At 44.8% G+C, this 22,936-nt stretch overlaps 1 protein-coding gene across 2 annotated transcripts in view; it reads right to left on the reverse strand.

Moving 5' to 3' along the window:
• NPR3 (natriuretic peptide receptor 3) overlaps positions 1–22,936 on the reverse strand; it is a 57,356-nt gene that overhangs the window by 5,063 nt on the left and 29,357 nt on the right. The window contains exons 4-7 of one of the 2 annotated variants that reach the window (XM_066616889.1): positions 15,902–16,037; positions 7,182–7,276; positions 2,710–2,842; positions 906–993 (exon numbers count right to left, since the gene is read on the reverse strand). In XM_066616889.1, the coding sequence (XP_066472986.1) occupies positions 906–993; positions 2,710–2,842; positions 7,182–7,276; positions 15,902–16,037 (452 nt within the window). The remainder of the gene's footprint in view (positions 1–905; positions 994–2,709; positions 2,843–7,181; positions 7,277–15,901; positions 16,038–22,936) is intronic. The other variant, XM_066616890.1, reaches the window with a different exon arrangement.

Here is a 22,936-nt window from a genome sequence, read left to right on the forward strand (position 1 = left end):
CACTGATCAGCTCCACATTTAAAGAATGCCCTCCTCCCATTGGCTTGAATAGCTGTCAATCATGTTGGGACAAAAAGCACTGTAAAACATCAGCACTGAAGGAAGTAGTGTTATGGGAGGCAGTACTTCTTATTCCTTTTTTGGAGATGCCTGCAGTTATATCAGGTAGCCAGCAGAAGAAGCTATATTAAAAATTGCCCTTGGCTGTTAGAGGACTAAGGGGCAAGCGTTTCTCACTCCTGCTCTTGGTGATCATGAATTTTATTTCATTAAGCTGCCACCTTAGCTTTTTAGTGGCATTCTTGGCTCCATGGAATATTGTACAATATTTGACAGTGATCAGACAACAAGTTGCAAGTTGACAACATCTAACTGGTCAACTGAATGGCAGCCCAACCTCAACAAAGGTTCCAAATGATATTTCTTTATTTAGCTGCTGATTCTATCTTGCAACCAAAAGAAGAAAATGATGGCAAGATTGTTTCCACAGAGGCTGGCCTTTCTTCCATCATATATATGCTTATGACTTCTTAGAAAAGTGTGAATGGCAATTTTGGCTCTACACTGATCTAGCTGAAAACAGTCCCAATGATTAAAGCCACATGTTCTACACCTGACACAATCATGGGAATCACTGAGGCAGTTTCTGTGTATAGACTGATGCACTCTATCATTACTATATGTAAAGAGCTGCAGCAATAGACCCTGAGCAGCTGGAAATGATCACATAGAGAATGCAAACTGTAGTTGACACCAGTAAGAGTTTTATTCCACATGAAAAAAGAACATACATTTTTAGTTTTGACAGCTGCCTTTTTCTATCCTCCTTTGTGGAACAACAAATTACAAGTGAGGCCAAGTATGGTGAATAATTGGAAGAAATGTTTTTCCAAATCTGAGCCAACCTGAAAAAGTAGAATGCCATCAACAGTCCCGCTCCCAGCAAGGCACCCACAACGATTCCTGTAACTGCTGACTCTCCAAGGCCACCTGCTTGGAATAAACAAAGAAGTAAGCAATGGCCATTCACACAGAAAAATGTTCATGCTCATAAAACCATTGAATAAATGACTAGTGTAATATATGGCCAAGTCCGCTCAAAATCCATTTTGGCTAGGTTTCAAAAGTGCTTTTCTTTAGCTTCACTTCCTTTTGTGCTCTTTCTTTATGTTTTATGTTCAGTTTGAAACAATTCTCCAAAATCAATGCGAAACTCCATCACAACTGTAACAGAAATGGACCACACCAAAGTGCTTTTAAGGAAAAGGCATGCATATGCTTCTCAAATGACATGAGATGCTTCAAATATACTGTAGAATTATAAGTTATGGCCCAATCCTATACTCACCAGATGACATTCTAGCACCTCTTCCACTGGTGCTGACTGCTGTAAAGCAGTCTGCATTGTTGTAAAAGCTGCTCAAGCAGCACGCTCAGTAGCATGCTGCTAGGGGCACTGGAGCCTTCCTGCCCACGTCATCAGCTCTCACCATCCAACGGAGCCGGTAAGTCAGCAGGAAAAGTGGGAGGAGTGGTGGGAGAGCAGAATGAGTGGGGTGGAATGGGGCGAAACTGGGTGGGGAGTGGTGGTTCAGGTCCAGGAAGGGAGTGGGTTCAACGGCAGAGGTGGCAGCTGAATCCTAACCCCCTTCCCAGACTCAAACCCGTGACATGGGTCCATGTGGACCTGCGTGAGCCATTTAGTTACTGCAGGTTCAAGTAGACCCCCACCCACTGTGCCAGAGAAGCTTATTCCCAGATAAGGGAACAGAGGAGGAGGAGACCTCCCCAAATGCCTCCCTGCAGGATGCAGCGTTAGCCATTTTGGTGCACTGCTGCGTCAGTGTGGGGCCGAAGAGAATAGGACTAGGCTCTTAGGCAGACAATGACAGTTAATTTAGGAGAAGTCCTCCAGTAACTTTCTGTATCCATGGGCTACTTCAAAGTGATTCCCATATGAAGCATCAGGATGGGTCACCTGTGCAATGAGTTTCTAGCTCAGTACTCCAATTTATGGAATTGCATCCTTTTAAAAAATTTGCTAGGTTTTCTACACTTCACATACCACTGAACATTGTTAGTTCTAAGTGTACTAACTTGATCCTAACCACTTTCTGTCCCTTCTCATTTGTGCAGCACCTGTCCACCTCCACTCCACAATTGTTTCATCCTACTGGCAGGCAGAGCGCCCTCTCCAAGAGCTCCACACCAGTGACTGGAACCTGTCAGCAGCTGTACAGCATCACAATGATGCCTCCAGATGTTTGGCAATGACATCATCGCTGAACTTCCAGGTTGCCAAACTCCAAACTGTGCAGAGTTCTGTTGGGAGGTCTGTGGCCGCACTACCACACATTTTAGGGGAACATTGCTGTCAGGTGGTTGCTCTCCTCCTCATGTGTCTTATCTCCTCCCATGCAGCCCCTTAGCTCCATCTACAGCCTGAGGTGAGTGGATCTTCAAAGGGAATTATGACCCATTCCTCCCCCGCAGTGCAACCATCCACTGTTGGGAAAATTCTGATATTGTCAATTCAATACGCTATGTCATTTGCACAGATCCGTACTCCTGGTGTCTCTCATCTACAGTCTGAGAAACACTCACAAATGCTCCCATGCGCTTTAACTATCCACAAATCAAGCAGTTTCCTAGCTTGGACTGCTGTCTGTTATGGTTTTGAAAAGCAGAAATAAAACTTGGTAAACTTACATGATTTGCAGGGCGTGTTATTTGAATGCTCCAAACTTCGAATGTCATCTGTTCTCATTTTATTTTCCCACAGGTAATTTACATTTGGAAGCATTTCAAGTTGCCCCTGCTTTCCATAATAGTTCCCAATAACCTGTGCAGAGAAATGACAACATATTTCCAACCAACTTACTCCAGGAGAAGAAAAATAACTGGGTTATATCAACTGCATATAGCATGAACCCATCACAAACAATGCTATCAAACAAAAATGCTTATCGCTGTGGGGCAGAACTCCATAAATCTCAGGCATATAGCATTTCAAATCTTTTCTTCTTTAAAAGTCAAACTAAATTATGAATACATAAAGGAAACACAAAGGTTGTGCCTTTTTAATATTTTCCATGAGAGGAAGTTGTGCACAAGTTCTTGGGCTCTTCTGGCTTTGCTGTATCTGCTGAATGTGTTCATGGAATCCATAGGTTATGTAGTTCCTGTGGAACTCCTTGCCACAGGATGTGGTGATGACATCTTGCCTAGATGCCTTTAGATGGATTGGACAAATTTCTGGAGAAAAAGTCCATCATGGGTAATAAGTCATGATAGGTATGTACAAGCTCCTGATTTCAGAAGTAGGCTACCTCGGAATGCCAGATGCAGGAGAGGGCCGCAGGATGCAGGTTGTGTCTTGCTGTCTTTTGTGCTCCCTGAAGCATTTGGTGGGCCACTGTGAGATACAGGAAGCTGGACTAGATGGGCCTTTGGCCTGATCCAGCGGGGCTCTTCTTATGTTCTTAGAAGGCTGACCCTAAATAATATTAACCCCTTTCCCAAATCAAAACATGAAATTAACTGTATTCATTTATTAAACCCTGTGGGACTTCCCCCTTCTGGACTGCTCTGAAATCTTGAGGATAGCAGCACTTTAAAAACATCACAGACTGTAAAAGTAAAATATAAAAGAGGGGGCACACTATATATACTTCCTGAAACTTTCTGGAGGAGGGAGTGAGATAACAATAATAAGTATCCCAGCTGCTAGTTCAAAACTTTTAAGTTTTACTTTGAGGAAAACTAACAACACTGAAGTAGTGTGCATGCATTAAAAAAGATTTTGAGAGGGAACCACGTTCTGAGCCCACCAACTCCCTGTGTTTGTGAAGCCAATCACAAATTTGCTCCAAGTAGGGCTTAGCAGGTCTGTCACTTGAGCGGTCTGTGATGTAACTCTGTAATTTGTATCTGGCTGCAAGATCTGTTTGGGTTACATAGGGTTAATTCTTGTTTTTGCTTTTCCAAACCATTCTGCTTTTCCTGCAGCTGTATTTCAAGCTCTTCTAAAATACGTTTATTTTTAATGTTTGTTTTTATTTTTGAAGTAAACTTCACATTCTAACTTGTCAGGTCAGGATTTGCTGTCATGTTAAAATTGATTTGTCTAAGTTAAAGTTGTCATGATCAGTGGGAAGGAACCAATGAAATAAACAAACACTGCCACCAGCTTCATCAAAGAGAGGTCAGTGTTCTGCATCAGGAAAGGGGTAATCGCAACAAAATGAATGACATGAACAATAGCAAAAGGAAAAGAAACCAGGACCCGAAAAAGGAGGCATTTAAGGGAAACGGAAAGAACATCCAAATATACAAAAGGACGAAGCATGCAAAAGTTAGACTTCCTGTCCAGTAAGAAAATTGCACAAGAACATCGGCAGCAACTGGGAAATCCTTCCTGCTAACTCTTATTTTTTTTAGGCTGTAGTTTTACATGTATTATCCTTTAGTTTTTTCCCCATGTCATGCCTCTTGAAACTATTGAACATGCTCAGTTCATGCCAGACTTTTCTAAGGGGCTGTTATCTTTTTATTTGCAAACTTATCTATTTCTGTACACCTAGGGTGTCCTCTGAGTATGTAAAACTATTACCCTGTGTGTGAATAGCCTCATTTCTCATACAAATGAGACATAAAACCATCTGAGCTAGGTATTAATATGTAGCAGATCAGAGGTTTCCAGCAACAAAATGTTGCAGTATGCACACTCTTTGGATTTGAATGTGGATTTGTATGCACATTCTTTAGTCCTACTGGAATAAAAGGGGTTTATCTAAGAGTAAGGATGCCCTGAACCACACTGTTAAGTCTGGTTGAGAGTTTTCAGAATTGAACATGCCAGCCTGATGGGTCACCTTGGACCTGCGCCAGCAATATAACTGATTAAGATTCACATGGATCCGCAAAGGCAAATCAAGCCTGGGAAGAGGGTTTGGATTCAGCAGGTGCTGCTGAATCTGCCCCTTTCCTGGTCTCAATTTGCTCTCCTCCTCTCCTGTCACTGCTCTTTTCTACCTTCCGCCTCCCTCCCATCCCTTGCATGGACCTACCTGGGCTAGTGGGCATCCAGAGTCTGCTGATGGGTGGAGTCAGCTGCTCACTAGTGGCGGCCAGTCCCCACCCTTTGGCATATCACCTTTTGCAATAGCCAGAAAGTGCCATACACTGCCCAAATGCTTGTTTTGGTGGTGTATGGCAACAATAGGATTAGGTCATCAGATTTTAACCCTTAGATTCCTCGGGAAGCAAAGCATTTTGAGGCTTTTTCCCTCTCTTGAGTTTTTAAGTTTCAAATTTCTCCAGAATTCAGGGTGTACCCTCAAAACCCATCTTCCTTATGTGTGGTCCCATTGGAATTTTAGAAACAGCAGGAAAGATTGTGCTGATGCTGCGCTCTGTTCCAACCGTTGGTTGCCTTGAGACACAGACTAGAAAGGGAGCATACTCTACCATCAGTCAAAGATCCCAGGGAGGTTGCACCCTGTCAAACAGAATGGGCATCACAGGAAAGGGAAGACCAACCTGGCTTTCGCCTTTGGCCAGTGAAAGAGCAGCTGCAGGGAGCTCACTTTCTCTCTTCTGCTGGAAATAACTCTGCTTTACTGCTCCAATTGTTCAGATGCTGTCAAATAGAACACTTTGGTCCTTACCATCAGCCAGAGACGAAGAGATGCAAACTTGTGTGCAAGGCTGGTGTTGTCTGACAAACTGTTTACAGTGGTGCCTCGCATAACGAAATTAATCCGTTCCGTGAGTCCTTTCGTTATGCGAGTTTTTCGTTTTGTGAAGCGCGTTTTCCCATAGGAATGCATTGAAATTTAATTAATGCGTTCCTATGGGCAAGAAAAGTCAGAACAAAGTCAAATTTGGTTTACAAAGTGTTTATTAAGTGCTCTTTAAAGGCATACATACTGTACAGAGGATTTCAAAAACGGGGGGGATGCTGAGTGGGGAGCTTGAAGGCTGTAATCCTGTGCACACTTTCCTGGGAGCAAGCACAATGGGACTTACTTCTGAGGAGACACGCACAGGATTGTGCTCTAAGCTGGGGAGGACAGAGCAGCTGCACTCAATTGCTTGCTTTTGCCGTGATCATGGGGGGAAACGTGAAGGAAATGGGGCAGTGAGAGGGTGAATGAGCGATGGGGGCGATGCTGAGTGGGGAGTTTGAAGGCTGTAATCCTGTGCACACTTTCCTGGGAGCAAGCACAATGGGACTTACTTACATAAACTGACATGAAGATCCTCCCCTTACTAGGGTGAAAGGGATCATAAACTGACATGAAGATCCTCCCCTTACTAGGGTGAAAGGGATCATAAACTGACATGAAGATCCTCCCCTTACTAGGGTGAAAGGGATAATAAACTGACATGAAGATCCTCCCCTTACTAGGGTGAACGGGATCATAAACGGACATGAAGATCCCCCCCTTAAGACAAACCAAAGCAAAACAAAAAAAAAATTTGTTTTGCGAAGCATAGGTCATAAAAATTCATTGTGCGAGTTACCAAACTTTGCAAACACTTTCGTTCTGCGAGTTTTTCACTGCACGGGGCATTCGTTATGCGAGGTACCACTGTATTTGCATTTTTGATGACAGGTTTACAAATTTTGCTCTCAAGTCTCAAAAATTCAAGGAGGATTGGAACTTCAATCCCCAAAGCCTCCTTCTTTAAAGATGGATCCTATGTCTGCTGTTCTTCAGTCTTTTCTAACATCAAGGCCTGTCTTCTATGAGTTGTCAAATGCAATCTCTATGATCCAATGCATTGTTGTGGTTAAGAGTTCTGGTCACTGGCTGTGAATATCAGAGTTCAAATCTCACTCACCTAGAGGCTCACAAAATGGTCTTAGGCCAGTCACTTTCATTTAATCTAAGCTACCTCATAGGTTTGTTGTGAGAATGAATTGGGGCAACCCATATCTATGTACATCACCCTGACCTTACTGAGGGAAGGGCATAAAAATTTCCAGTCATTTAGAAATTGACAAAGCTGGCTCCAAAGCTGGCTTTAGTGATTTGATTTGATTTAATATAATCAGACTCTATTGACTTCTTCACTCAAATTATTCAAGTGTTCTCTGACATGCTCTTGTACTTTCCTGACCATGTGCTTCTTGTACCAGTCAGTAGCATTTCGAATTAAATATAGTTCCTCACCTGCTGTGTTCCAGTTTCTAGATCAGTCATTGCAATTATAGAGAAATCACCAAATCTTTCTCCACTGCCATCTATGGACACAGGTCCTGCAATGCCTAAGAAGAAGCATATGAGGAATTAGAAAATTAATGAGCTGAAAATACAGAATGTTTTCAAGAAAAACAAAAGAGGGCAGATTTTTTAGAGACTGATATAGCAGGAAATCTCATCAGTCTTCCAGCACTTTTGTTGACATTCCAAAAGAAATTGTAATTTCACCTCTGTGTCTGCATTCCTAAAATTCCAAACATTTCTTCTTTAAAAAATATAAAATAGTGTGAGTCTGTTCAGGAGAGCAAACGGGGGAAAACTATAATAAAGCCCAGTTCCAGAATAATTGGATTATAGTGCTAAAATAATAAAATAATAATAATAATAATAAAACTTTATTTTTATCCCGCCCTTCTCCCAAAAAGGGACCCAGGGCGGCTAACAACATATAAAACAAATTAAAACATAATTTCACAGATAAAAACATATTAAAAAACACATTAGCAGAACCCATAAAAACAGTAGTCAGAAGAGTCAGAATAAAAGAGCATAAAACAGCAGTTCTTAGAGGAATCGGGCCTGTAAAAAAGCAACTAAAAGATATATAAAAGATGTTAAAAAGGCCAGAACGTCAGAAGGCTTGGTTAAACAACAAGGTCTTCAGGCCTCGCCGAAAGGACTCAAGAGAGGGAGCCATTCTCAAGTCAAGGGGAAGGGAGTTCCACAACGTTGGTGCCACTACTGAGAAGGCCCTATTTCTTGCCGCCGCCCCACGTACCTCCTTAGGCGGCGGCACTTGCAAAAAGGCCTTCTCTGATGACCTGAGAGGACGAGCCGGATTGTATGGGAGTAGGCGATCTCTAAGATAACCTGGCCCAGAGCAGTATAGGGCTTTAAAGGTCAAAACCAGCACCTTGAATTGGGCCCGGAAACGAATGGGCAGCCAATGTAGCCCCCGGAGAAGCGGGCTGACAGAGTCGAACCGCCTAGCTCCAGTGACCACACGGGCCGCCGCATTCTGCACTAATTGCAGTTTCCGAACCGTCTTCAGGGGCAGCCCCACATAAAGCGCGTTACAATAATCTAACCTCGATGTCACCGTAGCATGGATCACCGTGGCCAGGTCTGCACGATCCAAGTACGGACGCAGCTGGCGCACCAGCCGAAGCTGAGCAAAGGCCCCCCTAGCCACAGCCGCCACCTGGGAATCCAGGAGCAGCTGCGAGTCCAGGTGGACCCCCAAGCTGCGGACCTGCTCCTTCAGAGGGAGTGCAACCCCATTCAGAGCAAGCTGATAATCCAGCACCTGCATCGAGGATTTCCGAACCAGGAGAGCCTCTGTCTTATCCGGATTTAATTTCAGCTTGTTAGCCCCCATCCAGATCCTCACTGCTTCCAGACAGTGCTCCAGGCCCTCAACCGCCACCCTGGAGTCTGGAGGAAAGGAGAGATAAAGCTGGGTGTCATCAGCATATTGATGACACCCCACTCCAAACCCCCGGATGACCTCTCCCAGCGGTTTCATGTAGATATTAAATAGCATGGGGGACAGAATTGAGCCCTGCGGCACCCCGCACCTCAATGGCCAGGGTGTCGAACAGGCATCCCCCAGCACCACCATCTGGGACCGACCTTCCAAGTAGGAGCGGAACCACCGCAAAACAGTGCCTCCAACTCCCAACTCGGCCAATCGGCCCAGAAGGATACCATGGTCGATGGTATCGAAAGCCGCCGAGAGGTCCAGCAGGACCAACAGGGACGCACTCCCCCTGTCCAGTCCCCGGCGTAGGTCATCCACCAAGGCGACCAAGGCAGTTTCCGTCCCAAAGCCCGGCCTGAAACCAGATTGAAAAGGATCCAGATAATCCGCTTCATCCAAGACCCTCTGGAGTTGGGCCGCCACCACCCGCTCAATTACCTTGCCCAGAAACGGGATGTTGGAGACTGGCCGATAGTTGTTCAACACATTGGAATCCAGGGAGGGCTTCTTCAGGAGGGGGCGAACCACCGCCCGCTTCAAAGCAAGCGGCAGTGTCCCCTCCCCCAAAGAAGAGTTGACCACCCTCCCCGTCCACTCAGCCAGTCCCCCCCGGGCAGCTCTTATCAGCCAAGCTGGGCAAGGGTCAAACAGGCAGGCAGACGGCCTCACACTCCAAAGGAGTCTGTCCACATCCTCAGGCTGCACAAGCTGAAAAGAATCCCACAACACTGGACAAGCAGTTGCCAGGGGGACATCGTCAGACACTGTCAATGTGGCATCCAAGTTGTGACGAATACGATCGATTTTATCTGCAAAATGTTGTGCAAACACGTCACAGCGGCTGACCGTGTATTCCTCCTGGTCCACTGGCGGGGCCTGATGGAGGAGGCCCCGCACCACACGGAACAGCTCTGCCGGACGGTTATCAGCAGACGCAATGGTAGCAGAGAAGAATGATTTCTTCGTTGCTACCACCGCCACGGAGTAGGCTCTGTAATGAGCTCTACTCCGTGTCCGATCGGATTCATCACGAGTTTTCTGCCACCGTCGCTCTAGACGCCTGCCCTGCCGCTTCATCAGTCGCAGCTCCTCAGTGAACCAAGGAGCCGCTCCGAGTCTGCGACGTGGCAGAGGTCGCTCCGGAGCAATCTCATCCATTGCCCTGGACATTTCCCTGTTCCAGAGGTCAACCAGGGCCTCAGATGAGACGCCAGTCTTGGCAGTGGGGAAATCCCCCAGAGCCCTCAGGAAACCTTCAGGATCCATTAGCCTCCGGGGGCGGACCATAGAAAATGGTCCCCCGCCTCTGCAGAGGTAGGAAGTCGCAACCAGTCTAAACCTTACCAGGAAGTGATCTGTCCATGACAACGGAGTGATCTTGATCTCCTCTACATCCAGATCACTGCCCCCATGCCCAGCTGTAAACACCAGGTCCAGCACATGTCCTGCAGTATGTGTCGGGGCCAAGATCTTCTGGGACAGGCCCATGGTTGTCATGGCGGCCATGAAATCCTGAGCTGCACCTGACGCAGGGGCCTCGGCATGAACATTGAAGTCCCCCAGCACTAACAGGCGGGAGGCCTTTAATGCCACCCCCGAGATCACTCCAGTCAGCTCAGGCAGGGAGACTGTTGGGCAGCAGGGCGGGCGGTACACCAACAGAATCCCAATCCTGTCCGGTCCTCTCAACACAACATGCAGGCACTCGAACCCAGCAGACTGCTGGACAGGGCACCTGGTGAGGGAGATGGACTCACGATAGACCATTGCAACTCCCCCTCCCCGTCCCTGCAATCTTGGCTGCTGCAACACCTGGAAGCCTGGCGGACAAAGTTCAGAGAGACTAACGCCTCCCTCCACGTCCAGCTAGGTCTCCGTAATGCATACCAGGTCGGCTTTCTCATCCAGAATCAAATCCTGGATGATACAGGTCTTATTATTCACCGACCTGGCATTCAAAAAAATGAATATTTTTTTTAAAGTCATTAAGGGTAAAATTTAATTTATATAGAGAAGTCTGGGTTCTGAAAGATCTGAGGAAGCTTATATCATCAGGTACTGCTTGTCTAAAGCCGAAAGGCAAGAAAGGACTTCTAATGCAATATCCATACCCTTAATGAGAGAGCTGGCATATTATTGTGGCTAAAAGTAATCAGTGAGACCAGAAATCCTTGCTTCAAATTTCACTTCAGTGAAACAACAGGAAAACATCCAAAGATGTTGCAGAAGGCCCCTATTATACTGTGTTTTTGTTAAAAAGTAGTATATAAATACATTTAATATTATTATTGCCTAAGAGTCAGCTGAATGCATCCAGCCCAGCATTTCCCTCTAGCGAGCACCCTTCCTCGCAGTGGTTCTCAAACTGGGGTGTCGTGACACCCCTGTCTGAGAGCCCTGAGCTCTGTGACCTTATGGGGCAGGAGCAGGGGGAAGGCAGCTATGTGATCCACAGAATTGTACTGCTGCGGGCGCAGAGTGGGTTTTTCTCTATCAAGCCTTATCTGCTGCTGTGGTCCGGGGGGGTCTGGGGAGTCCTGTGGGGGGCTCTGCAAGGCTCCCCACAGCTGGGAAACAATAAAAAAAACGTGATTGTGACCTACTTCTAGGTTGCGAATGAGAAACTGGAAGTGAGTTGTGACTGTGTTTTTCACTCATTCCATGCTGTGGGGAGCCCTGCAGAGCCCCCTGCGGGGCTCCCCAGACCCTCCAGACCCTGGCAGGAGGTAGGCTTGGTTGGGAAAAGCCCCCGCTGCAAAGCAATACTGGGGATCACCTTGCTGCCCTTCCCTGCCAAGACTTACAGCGGCTCAAACTCTCTTAGAACCGCTGCTCTAGGGTATGTACTTGGCATGGATTGCAAATAGATCATGGTGTGGGTGCCACTGGAGGTAAGATGCTGAAGAATGACTGCAGAGATACCCACTTAAGACACACACCCCAGTACCTGACTCATTCTATGTCCAACACTACAGCCACTATACCACACTGCCTGTCTTCATAGACTGCTTCGTGTATTTGGTACTGCTAGTGTTGCGGAAATAGCTCAGAACCAGAATCAACAGTCATAACTATGGTCTCTCTCTCTCTCTCTCTCTCTCTCAGTTGTAACACTCTGGTCTAGACTGTGGATCAATTTAGAAGGCCAATGTGTGGCAAATACTGGCTCTGTATAACCACATGGAATAGGTTACTTTCTTTGTGCTACAAACCCAATGGCTTTCCTCAATTCGGTAAGGAAAAAAACTTGCTGTTGCTGAGAAAAGGGCCCATTATGTTTTTCATCGCTATTCCAATTTCTGAACTCATTGTTGGGTTCTTAACTAAGGGAAAAGAAACTTTGGTAATCTTATACTGTAAGAAATGACACATCTGGCAAGAGCAACTTGGTCTTACCAGCAAAGTCCTGCTGAGCTGGTAAATCTAATGCCCATGTGTTCTTATATTCTAGATCTTGAATGTACAGTCAAGAACTGCATGTATGTACAGTCAAGATTGTACAGTCAAGATATGTACTTGAATGTACAGTCAAGAATTTTTCCAGGAACTTGACCCTAGTGGATAACAAGATCCACTAGGGTCAAGTTCCTGGAAAAATCTAGTGGATACTGAATTAGCAAATATGGAATCACTGAGCCTATGGGAAAAATGGGATTAGGTTCCAGGGGACCCTCTTCACTGTACACTCTATGCACTTTATGAACGTGAATCTTAACTTGAAGTCTGTGGGACTGGGAAGGGGGTTGCTTCACCCGACCTCCTCCTCTACCTGCCTCTTGGCTCCTTCCCTGGGCTTGCCCCAGCCACAGAGCAGCTCTCACATAACCTTCCAGAGGCCTCTCATCATCTGCCTCTCATGGTTGTCAGGGTTGCGAAGGTTCAGTTGGAGTCCCCAAGATGGTGCCCAAGATGGTGGGGCAAATGTGGAAACGGGCACAAATGTGTCTGACGATTCTCCATGGGCCAGTACCAATGTCTGTTTAATGTGGAAAATTGACCCAATCCAGACAATTTTCCCAAAAATAAGTATAATTGGCTGGATGCAATTACAGCAACTCCCTCCCCCACTAGCTGTATACTGTATATGTCAGTGGTTCTCACACATTTAGCACCGAGTTCCACTTTTTAGAATGAGAATCTGTCAGGACCCAATGGAAGTGATGTCATGACCAGAAGTGACATCATCAAGCAGGAAGGTTTTTTGACAATTCTAGGTTGCAATCCTACCCACACTTACTCAGGAGTAAGTCCCATTTACTATCATTTTAAAAGAATATACATAGTAGCTTGTTAAAAGTACAGACCTGTAACATTTCCCCAAATGTAGTCACTCACAAACCATAGTAGCATCAAGTCTAATATATTAAAAATAAAATATTGAAATGAATGGGGACGCACCTGAAATTGGCTCACAATCCACCTAATGGGTCCCAACCCACAGTTTGAGAAACACTAGTATAGGTATCTCTTTGTCTCCTTCCCTGCAAAGCACCAGCACTGCCTTGTGCTTAGGGGGAAACAACTGTCCCTTTTCTACTCCTCCTGCAACCTTTCTCACCATTACCTGCCTGTTTGTAGCTTCTCCAAGCCCCCTACATCTGTAGTTCAGCACAGTATTTGCAGATAAAGAAAACAGAGTTTCAAAAAATAAGTGGTACATGGCAATTCTGCCCCTCACAGATCAACAAATTTGTAGATAGCTAGTATAGTATTGGCAACCTTCAGTCTCGAAAGACTATGGTATCGCGCTCTGAAAGGTGGTTCTGGCACAGCGTCTAGTGTGGCTGAAAAGGCCAATCCGGGAGTGACAATCCCTTCCACACTGGGAGCAAGTGCAGTCTGTCCCTGGTCTGTCTCCCTGGCTATGGGCCTTCCTTCTTTGCCTCTTTGCCTCAGACTGTTGCCAAAGTGTCTCTTCAAACTGGGAAAGGCCATGCTGCACAGCCTGCCTCCAAGCGGGCCACTCAGAGGCCAGGGTTTCCCACTTGTTGAGGTCCATCCCTAAGGCCTTCAGATCCCTCTTGCAGATGCCCTTGTATCGCAGCTGTGGTCTACCTGTAGGGCGCTTTCCTTGCATGAGTTCTCCATAGAGGAGATCCTTTGGGATCTGGTCATCATCCATTCTCACGACATGACCGAGCCAACGCAGGCGTCTCTGTTTCAGCAGTGCATACATGCTAGGGATTCCAGCACGTTCCAGGACTGTGTTGTTAGGAACTTTGTCCTGCCAGGTGATGCCGAGAATGCGTCGGAGGCAGCGCATGTGGAAAGCGTTCGGTTTCCTCTCCTGTTGTGAGCGGAGAGTCCATGACTCGCTGCATTACAGAAGTGTACTCAGGACGCAAGCTATGTAGACTTGGATCTTGGTATGTTCTGTCAGCTTCTTGTTGGACCAGACTCTCTTTGTGAGTCTGGAAAACGTGGTAGCTGCTTTACCAATGCGTTTGTTTAGCTCAGTATCGAGAGAAAGAGTGTCGGAGATCGTTGAGCCAAGGTACACAAAGTTATGGACAACCTCCAGTTCATGCGCAGAGATTGTAATGCAGGGAGGCGAGACCACATCCTGAACCATGACCTGTGTTTTCTTTAGGCTGATCGTCAGTCCAAAATCTTGGCAGGCCTTGCTAAAACGATCCATGAGCTGCTGGAGATCTTTGGCAGAGTGGGTAGTGACAGCTGCATCGTTAGCAAAGAGGAAGTCACGCAGACATTTCAGCTGGACTTTGGACTTTGCTCTCAGTCTGGAGAGGTTGAAGAGCTTTCCATCTGATCTGGTCCGGAGACAGATGCCTTCTGTTGCAGTTCCAAAGGCCTGCTTCAGCAGAACAGCGAAGAAAATCCCAAACATGGTTGGTGCAAGAACACAGCCCTGCTTCATGCTGCTTCGGATGTCAAAGGGGTCTGGTGTGGAGCCATCGAAGACAACAGTGCCCTTCATGTCCTTGTGGAAGGATCTGATGATGCTGAGGAGCCTGGGTGGACATCCGATCTTGGGGAGAATCTTGAAGAGGCCGTCCCTGCTGACCAGGTCGAAAGCCTTCGTGAGATCTATGAAGGCTATAGAGTGGCTGTCGTTGTTCCCTGCATTTCTCCTGCAGTTGTCTAAGGGACAACTTACATACAAAGGGACATACAAAGTTGTCTAAGGGACAACTTACATACAAAGGGACATAAAAAGGGACAACTCACATACAAAGAGAACCAGCTGAATGTATTGATTCTAAATTTTTCAGGATGGGGATCCACCAGTTGGGCATAGAGAACTATGGCCTTGTGTGGCATTCAGAGTCTGAAATAGCAAATGGAGGTTCTGAAATGCCTGCAAATGCACACACAGGAGCACATGGAACAGAGCAGTTCAAATTTAACACAGCAGTAACAAGGAAGAAAAAAAATTGGCATTAGCACATTTTTATCAAACCCAGCTTTGAAGATAAAAAAGCTCCATGGAAAAAATGAAGCAATGTAATGAAGCCAGCTAATATATGCACATGAAAAAGACTGCAAATGGTTGCCTTCTCTTCAAAAACATGGAAGGAGCCAAGAATCCTTAATGACAGCTGCTCAGCTATTATAATTAAGGACTCTCTTTGTTCAGAAAATTACCAACTGTGATGAGTTTTACAGAGTTTTATAGTGTTTTAAGATGCCATGTGTGTACATGTTATCTACAGGCCCTGTTTAAACTTAATATGTCACAGTCTTCCATTTTTCTGTGTATGCTGCCCTTTTATCTGTGCAGATAGCCAGAGGCAGAAGGGAACTTTCCAAAGACAACAAACCACAAGAGGCAAGAGGAGGTAGGTTAAGGAGTAAAATAGGTGATAAAAAGCTCTTACTGCATTTGGGGAAAGCAGGAGCTTCTTACGTCCTTCTTGCAAGTTAGCTCTTTTTTTGTGAACAAATAATTATAAACCAATAGTTAAAGGTAGTATGTGTGTATTTCTCCTATCAAGTGGCCACAATGGTAATAGGTTTTCTTTAATCTTCCTTCTTGTGCTTTATGGTACAATAAAAGGAGGGATTTTCTTCTAGGGAGAGATATGGCTATTTTTATCACACAGCAGGACACCAACCAGAAAGAGGTATGATATTTTCATTATCAACAGGACCAATATAATCTTGGAACCATTCCCTCAATTATGCTTCCAAAAGTTTCAGCTTTTGCCAAGATGGAGCTATAATAAAGCCAAATGAAGAAGATTCCTACCTTCATAGGTCCGATTCCATGTCTGATGGACAATCTTGTCTCCATCTTTCTTCGTGAAGCCATTCTTCAAAACTTCCCGCAAAGCCAGAACATAAAGGATAATTGCATCATGGAATCCTTCCACAAACATGTTAACCTAAATGCAAAGCAAAATTTCATTATTATTGCAGTGAATGGGGACCCCCTTCACCCAAAGAAAAAACCTCATAGTTTGTGTAAAATGGCACTGGGCAGGGGGAGTCAGCTCATCTCTGACACTGTGATCTCCGTATATGCAGAGGAAAAGATTTGATTAGGATATTGATTGGGGTCTGCATCTGGCCAGGGGAAAACAAAGGATCAGGAGAAAAAATAATAGCAGGTACCTTTCCATTCTGGCCTGGAGACAAATGGAGAAATTGCAACTAAGCAAATACCTTCCAAGGCAGACTTATTTCTAATAAGGTGCACTAGATATTGTCTTCAGTTTTTCTCTAACGCAAATACCTGTTTTGGTTTTTTAAATCAAATTACAAGTGCATGCTCTTCCTGTCTTTTCCATTATCTTTTCTTCATTTTATTTTTACTTTTAGTAATAAATTCTTGTCATTTTTAATTAATTAATTAATTTTCCGCCTTTTCTATGCTGTAGCAAATTCAAGAACTAAAAATATACAATAGATAAAACAATAGATAAAATCATAAGGGCAACAACAAATTGGAGGAAGGGTACTATTTATACTCAAAGCACTGCTATAGAGACACAGGGGACAGACAACGACACATCACCCAAACTCAAGATGGAACAAAAAGGTTTGGAGCCCTTGCTGAAAGATCATGAAGAATGGGAAGTTCTTAGTTCTGCTTGTAGGGAATTCCATAGTTGTGGTGCCACTACAGGGAAGGCTTGCCCCCACGCCACCATCCCTCTAACTTGGGATAAAGGTTACTTACCCACTCTAACTAGCAAAGAGCAATCTCCCCTCATCCCTCATGGTCACTCAGGGCTTCCACTACCCAGGGTATATGTGGGGGCTAATGAGTTGGGATTCCACTGGTCAGCTGGCTCCATGGATCACTCCTCAATGCACTGGTTTCTGTGCTTAAGGAACCCAAGCCTTAGGGTGCACCCTAAATGGCAAGAGTGGTGAAAAAGGGCCCCCAGCTTTATCCTTGCAAACTGGCCTTCCTGGTGATAGCAAATCTTCCAAGATATTTGATATGAACAATAACCCCTGCCCAGTGGCTTGCAAGGCTTCACTGGACCACCATAATGGTGCTGAAATTTGTCTTCACAAAGGTGCTATTTACAAAGTAGCAAAACCACAGTTTGATGTAAACCAATTAATATCTGACAATTGTTACAGAACAAAGCTGAACAAAATAATGCATGCATGTCTCAGATAATGGTAAAATAAAACTGGTTAGCATTCTGCCTATTCTGTCTCCAACCATGTCTCTCCCTCCTAAAATCACTTAAATGATTCCCCATCAACTCCCAAACCCAACACAAGCTCCTTGTCCTTATCTTCAGAGCTCTCAGTGGTCTTGTCCCTCCCTCCCTTTTGACCTCATATCAGACATTCCTGCTCATGACCTTGCAAGAGACCTTTGTCCAAAGGACTCTTGCCTGTTCAAAAGTCTCCATTCTTGCTTCCTTGCTGTCCCTTATGCCTGAAATTGCCCCTAAAATTCCTGCATGGTGCCTCCTTTCCTTTGCCCACCCTATGTACAGGTGGGGCCTCCTTGGTATCCTTGGATCCATTCTTGGATCCCCCGTGGATAACTAAAACCACAGATAATCAAATCTGCAGTTTTTGCCCCTTTAAGTGCTCCAGAAGCAAACGGAGCACCACTCTGGATTCGCCTCTGGAGGGCTCAGGTTGGGACAAGTCTGGCCCAATGTGGTCCAGGGGACTGCTCTGAACCACATCCATGGATGTGGAATCTGCGGATACAGAGGCCCCAGCTGTACTGTAACTAAGTTTGTATAAATAATTGAAATAATCACATATTTTTCCTTTCCTCCATTCCACTATCCTATATGTTGAGAGTGATAAGGGTTGGGGTAGGAACTTGTCCTTTCATTCTGTATAAAGTGGCATGTACGTAGGTGAAACTATATAAATAAATCAACACACAATGCCTCAATATCATTTAGAATCAGGTAGCTAAGCAGAGGTCAAGGACATTCTTCATATTCCTGTTTTATTCATTACAATATAAACACTGAGTATGTATGAATTGCCCAAAGATATCCAAGAAATTTGCCGCAGAGATGTTAATTAAAGCTTGATTCCTATGTCTTTTATTTGAATAGAACTGAAAGATTCATGGTTGTTTCACAGAATTCCCTAAGAAAAGGCATCCTCTGGTGGCACAGAGTTTCCTCAGCCACAGGTTACTCTGGTTTCAGTTTGGAACCAGGAGCCAGTCACTGGCTGCCAAAGGAAAAGCAAGCACAGAGGAGAAAGAGGGATCCTAGGAAAGTTCACAGTCTAAGACAATTGAGCGATTACTCTCTTGGTTCCCTCCATAGTCAAGCAACAACATTCAGGCCCCAGTCCTAACAGAGTGGTGCTTTACTTAACTGGCTTGATTTTCTGAGTGCTGGATGCTCGCAAGGCTCACAGATTTAAATGGCAATTGAATGTTTTGAGAATCAGTCTCTGAACATGGAAGAAACACTGCCCAAATCTAACCAGGACCGGTCTGCATGGTGCAGGGACAGTGATGCACCATCCATTGCTTCCTGTGGGCCAGCTGGGGACTATGCTAGGTGGGAGAGGTAAATAAAGAAAATGTTTACTTACCTCGTCCACCACTTCCTGGTGCTCTTTGGGCCTACTCAGATCTACACCAGCTGTTTTGTTGGCATAGATGTTAGGACATAGATGTTGGCATAGATGTCAGGCCTGGGGTGAGAGCTCCAGATTTGGCAGGTGCTGCCAAGATCTGTCCCTATCATCACCATGAACATGCCAACAGCTGGACTGCATAGCTCTGGTGCCTGTGCATGGCCTTGTGGCCATCAGAGCAGCGGCTGCGATGGTGAACCATGGGATTCTAAGGCAGACTCACAGTTCACCAGTGCGTCCCACAAATATGATTGGGCCATTGTTTACTTAAAATGATAATCATATATCATTATTAACAGTATTTAGATTTTGTATTTAGATGTCTTGCTAGTTGGTAGGGAAGGCACAGAGTCCTTCACAATCTCATCCCTCTACAAATTACTTTTAGAATATTTCTGTTTAAAATCTTCTTTGTTAATCAGGAGTATTAGTTTGGTTGATGAATGATTTTTGATCAACCAATCTCGCCAATTAAACACTGCAGCTTTAGTTTTGGCCCAGTTCTATTTGAGGCAGTTAACAGCGGAACGTGTGTTCCACTGACAAGAAGGTGTAAAAGACGCTTCAGCAGCGCTCAGAATAGCACTATGCAGGAATGCCAGGGGGAAGGCTGGAGCCTTCTCATGCTTGCTGGAACGGTGCTCCAGATCTGTTAACAGATAACAGATCTTGTTATCTGGTGTGCTTCCTGGGGCATTTGGTGGGCCGCCGTGAGATACAGGAAGCTGGACTAGATGGGCCTATGGCCTGATCCAGTGTTCTTAGATCTGCCAAGGCAAGCACTGGGGACAGTGGAATGGGGGGTAGGGGAGGGCAGACCGTGTCTGGGAAGAAGGCGGGTTCAGCAGCAGTGGCTGCATCCTAACCTCCTTCCTGAACCCGATCCCACGGTATAGGTCCACAAGGACCTGAGTCAGCAAATTTACTAGTGCAGGTCGGTAGACCTCCCCGTGCTATGGATGCTTAGCTCCAGGTAAGGGAACAAATGGTCCCTTACCCACAGGATAATTCCACTACTCCCCCCCCCCCGGATGCAGAGTTAGCCATTTTGGAGTCCATCAGCGGTGGGAAGCATAGCTATTAGTGTAGTGTAGTTGTGGTATGGTTGTGGTATGGTTGTTTGGATTTTTGGTTCCTGTGATATCCGTGTACTGTAGAATGCTTGAGAAAAGTGCAAATTAAGGACATGTCTACACAACATCAATGTTAAAGTGAATTGTGCACCAGTTTATTGGTAGTTCTGTAAGGTGCTGAGCTCTCTCTTAAGGATTTAGGATCTATGAAAGAGCTATATGAAACATTTTTATTTCTACAGCAGACCTGCCCTTTATTTGATGACAGGTATGCACCACTTACTGACAGGGATATGTTGTCCAATTCCCGTTGTTATGCGATTAGGTCAATAAGTAAACATTCAGTCCAATCTATTGCCTTTGTTGTGTAAACAGACACTCCCTGCCAGACACTAGCTGGCTTACAGGCTACTGGAGATAGATTGTCTCTTCTTTGCATTAAGAGCCTCTCTGTTGTGTAAAGACACTCTGCTGCAGGCTATGTGAGATGCAACTACCTCATTAAGAACATCACATATGCGGTCTGTCATTAAGTGAACCGTAGTTAAGTGGCAGACGCCTGTATTCACCTGTGTTGTAGCTGTAGGAGAAAAATTTTGATGCCTTGATACTTTTGCGTGTGGTTTTTAAATTCAAAATTCACACAGGTTGGTTGCCCTTTTGACACAGAAGCATAAATCTGCCACTGACCTGCAGAACACCACTGCAGTAAAACAGATGATATATCACAAAGACAAATGGCTTACAAACAAGGAAGCAAATTCTCTTCTCCACACACAGTAGCTCTTATTAGGGTTCCCCATTGTGTCCTTTTTTACTGCCACATTCTTTCTGAAGTGATTAGCTAGAAAATTAATGGCCTTTAGTTCCTGGTAAGTGGTTGCTTGCCAACTTACCAAAACAATAAACCCTATAAATATAATGCCCTAAAGGGTTTCTTAAATGGTCTTCATACTATTGAAAACAGAACCGCCACAATTTAGGACCAGATACAAAGTCAATGGGAGGTTTCTTTAATAGATTTAAATAGGTGGTGAATCAAGCTCTAAGAAAGACAAGCTCCTTGGCTCCACATCAGATATCCCATTGCTCCCTAGAGCTGCAAGAATTAAGGTAATGTGGCTTTTTGTTATAACATGCATGAGACAGATTTATTCCACTTATTTTGATTCTAGTATCAGTTGCCAGCCAGATACTCAGCAAGGGTTCTAAGCAGGGCATGATCATTACAGTATATGCATTTTTAATTGCAAACATCCATCAGTCAGATATGTAATGGAAAGAAGGTTGCACTTTTAGCCACTGATGCTTTCCAAGAAACAAGGGAGGGCCTTTATGCTCTGCTTGTAGCTACCTGGAACTTAGTGGCAAGCCAGTTGTCTGATCCAGTACAGCACTTCTTATATGCTCTCACAACAGTGTAGGACATACAGCACTATGCTACAACTCAAAATTAATTTTCCATGCCTGGAAATGCACTATTTTAACTTTTAAAATATCAATATAATTTTTAAGATGGCAGCTATATATTTAAACGAGGCAGTACTAGATTCCACACCTACTTCCAGTTTTCAGAAATGGAAATATATAAGCTTCATCACATCTGTAAAAGTTCACAGTACTGGGAAGGTCTCATTGCCCTTGGGAGATTTATCTTTAGACAGATTTTCTTAGCATCTAATAGAAACAAGGAGCTCAAAACATACAGCTTTTCATTACAGAGAATCAGACCACAGTATGGGCTAAAATACCTTCATTCGAGGTACAAGTTGTTCAGCACTAGAGGCTACATTTGGTATATTCTCTACTGTAAGTGGGAGACCACGTCAGGTCTGCATATTTTTATTTCATGAGCAATATCACTTGCTCAACATTTTCATGAGGCTGATGGCAAAGTATAATCTGGTGAACATGATGCATTTAAGCTATTCTGCAACTTTGATAATAAAATAATTAAAGATCTTTACATGTGAAAAATTTCAGTGGGTCCACAATATACTTGTACTTACAAAACAAATTAAGCTTTTGTATCATCACATCCTTTCAACCACAAGGGTTAAAAACTACACATATTGGGATATACAGCCACACTCACTTTTAAAGCTTGATGTTATGTGGCACTAATGGCTGCAACATTTGTTGTATGGTGAGGATTGAAAGGGCCACAGTCTTCTATAAACATACGAAGGATTTTTTGCCTCTTAATTCCAGGGGCAGTCGTTCCCCCTCCTGTAGTCAGAGCACCTTCTGGAGCAGTACCTGACCAGGCATGAAGAGCCACCACCAAAAGGGAAAACTAGCAACCGTCCCTCCTCTCTGTGTCCCCTTCCCCAAACCCTCATGTACACAGTCCTCTCGGGGTCCTGGCCTTTGCTTCCACATTTCTTTAAGATTGGTGAGGTTGATTGCTCTTTTTTTTTGGAAACTGGTGAGGTTGCAAGCCTATGCACACTTATATAGTGGGACCAGTGGCATCGATAGGGTGGTGCGGGCCACACCAGGTGATGTGCAAGGGGGGTGATGCACACTGGGAGGGTGATGCGCTAAAATCACGGTGGTTAGGTGTAACCCCATCATGTTATATACCGTTGGATGCAGAATTTCCAGCAGAATGCAATGCAAAAAACAGTAATGATATATCTCCTTGCTATCAAAAGTTATTGGCAAAAAACTGGGGGAAAAAATGCATGGAGCCCAATGGAAAGTGAAACCGAGCCGTATCATGCGTTTACTCGGGAGTAGGTGAATGTGCCTTAGTCTGTCTGAAAGGACAGGCTAAGAGGAATCCAACAACACCAAGATGGTCCTGATCCAATGAATGTAGCCCCCAAAAAACACCCGAGAAGGAGGTCCCTCCCTCCAAGCTAGCGAATGTATTAAGCTCTATGGAAAGCGAAACTAAGCCACATGGTCGCGTTTACTCTCAAGTAAGCAAACGTGCCTTGGCTCCTGGGCAGTTCAGGCAAAGGGAAATGTAAGGCCACCAGAATGGTCCTGATTTAATGCAAATGGAGCTCAAAAATGCTCTAGAAGGCAGCCCCCCCCCCCAAAAGAATGAAACAGAGGCTTGACAGGATAAGGTGAATCTTTTTGTTTTAGGCTGCAATCCTATCCACACTTTCCTG

Source organism: Tiliqua scincoides, chromosome 2 (assembly GCF_035046505.1).
Source record: "Tiliqua scincoides isolate rTilSci1 chromosome 2, rTilSci1.hap2, whole genome shotgun sequence".
NCBI lineage: Eukaryota > Metazoa > Chordata > Lepidosauria > Squamata > Scincidae > Tiliqua > Tiliqua scincoides.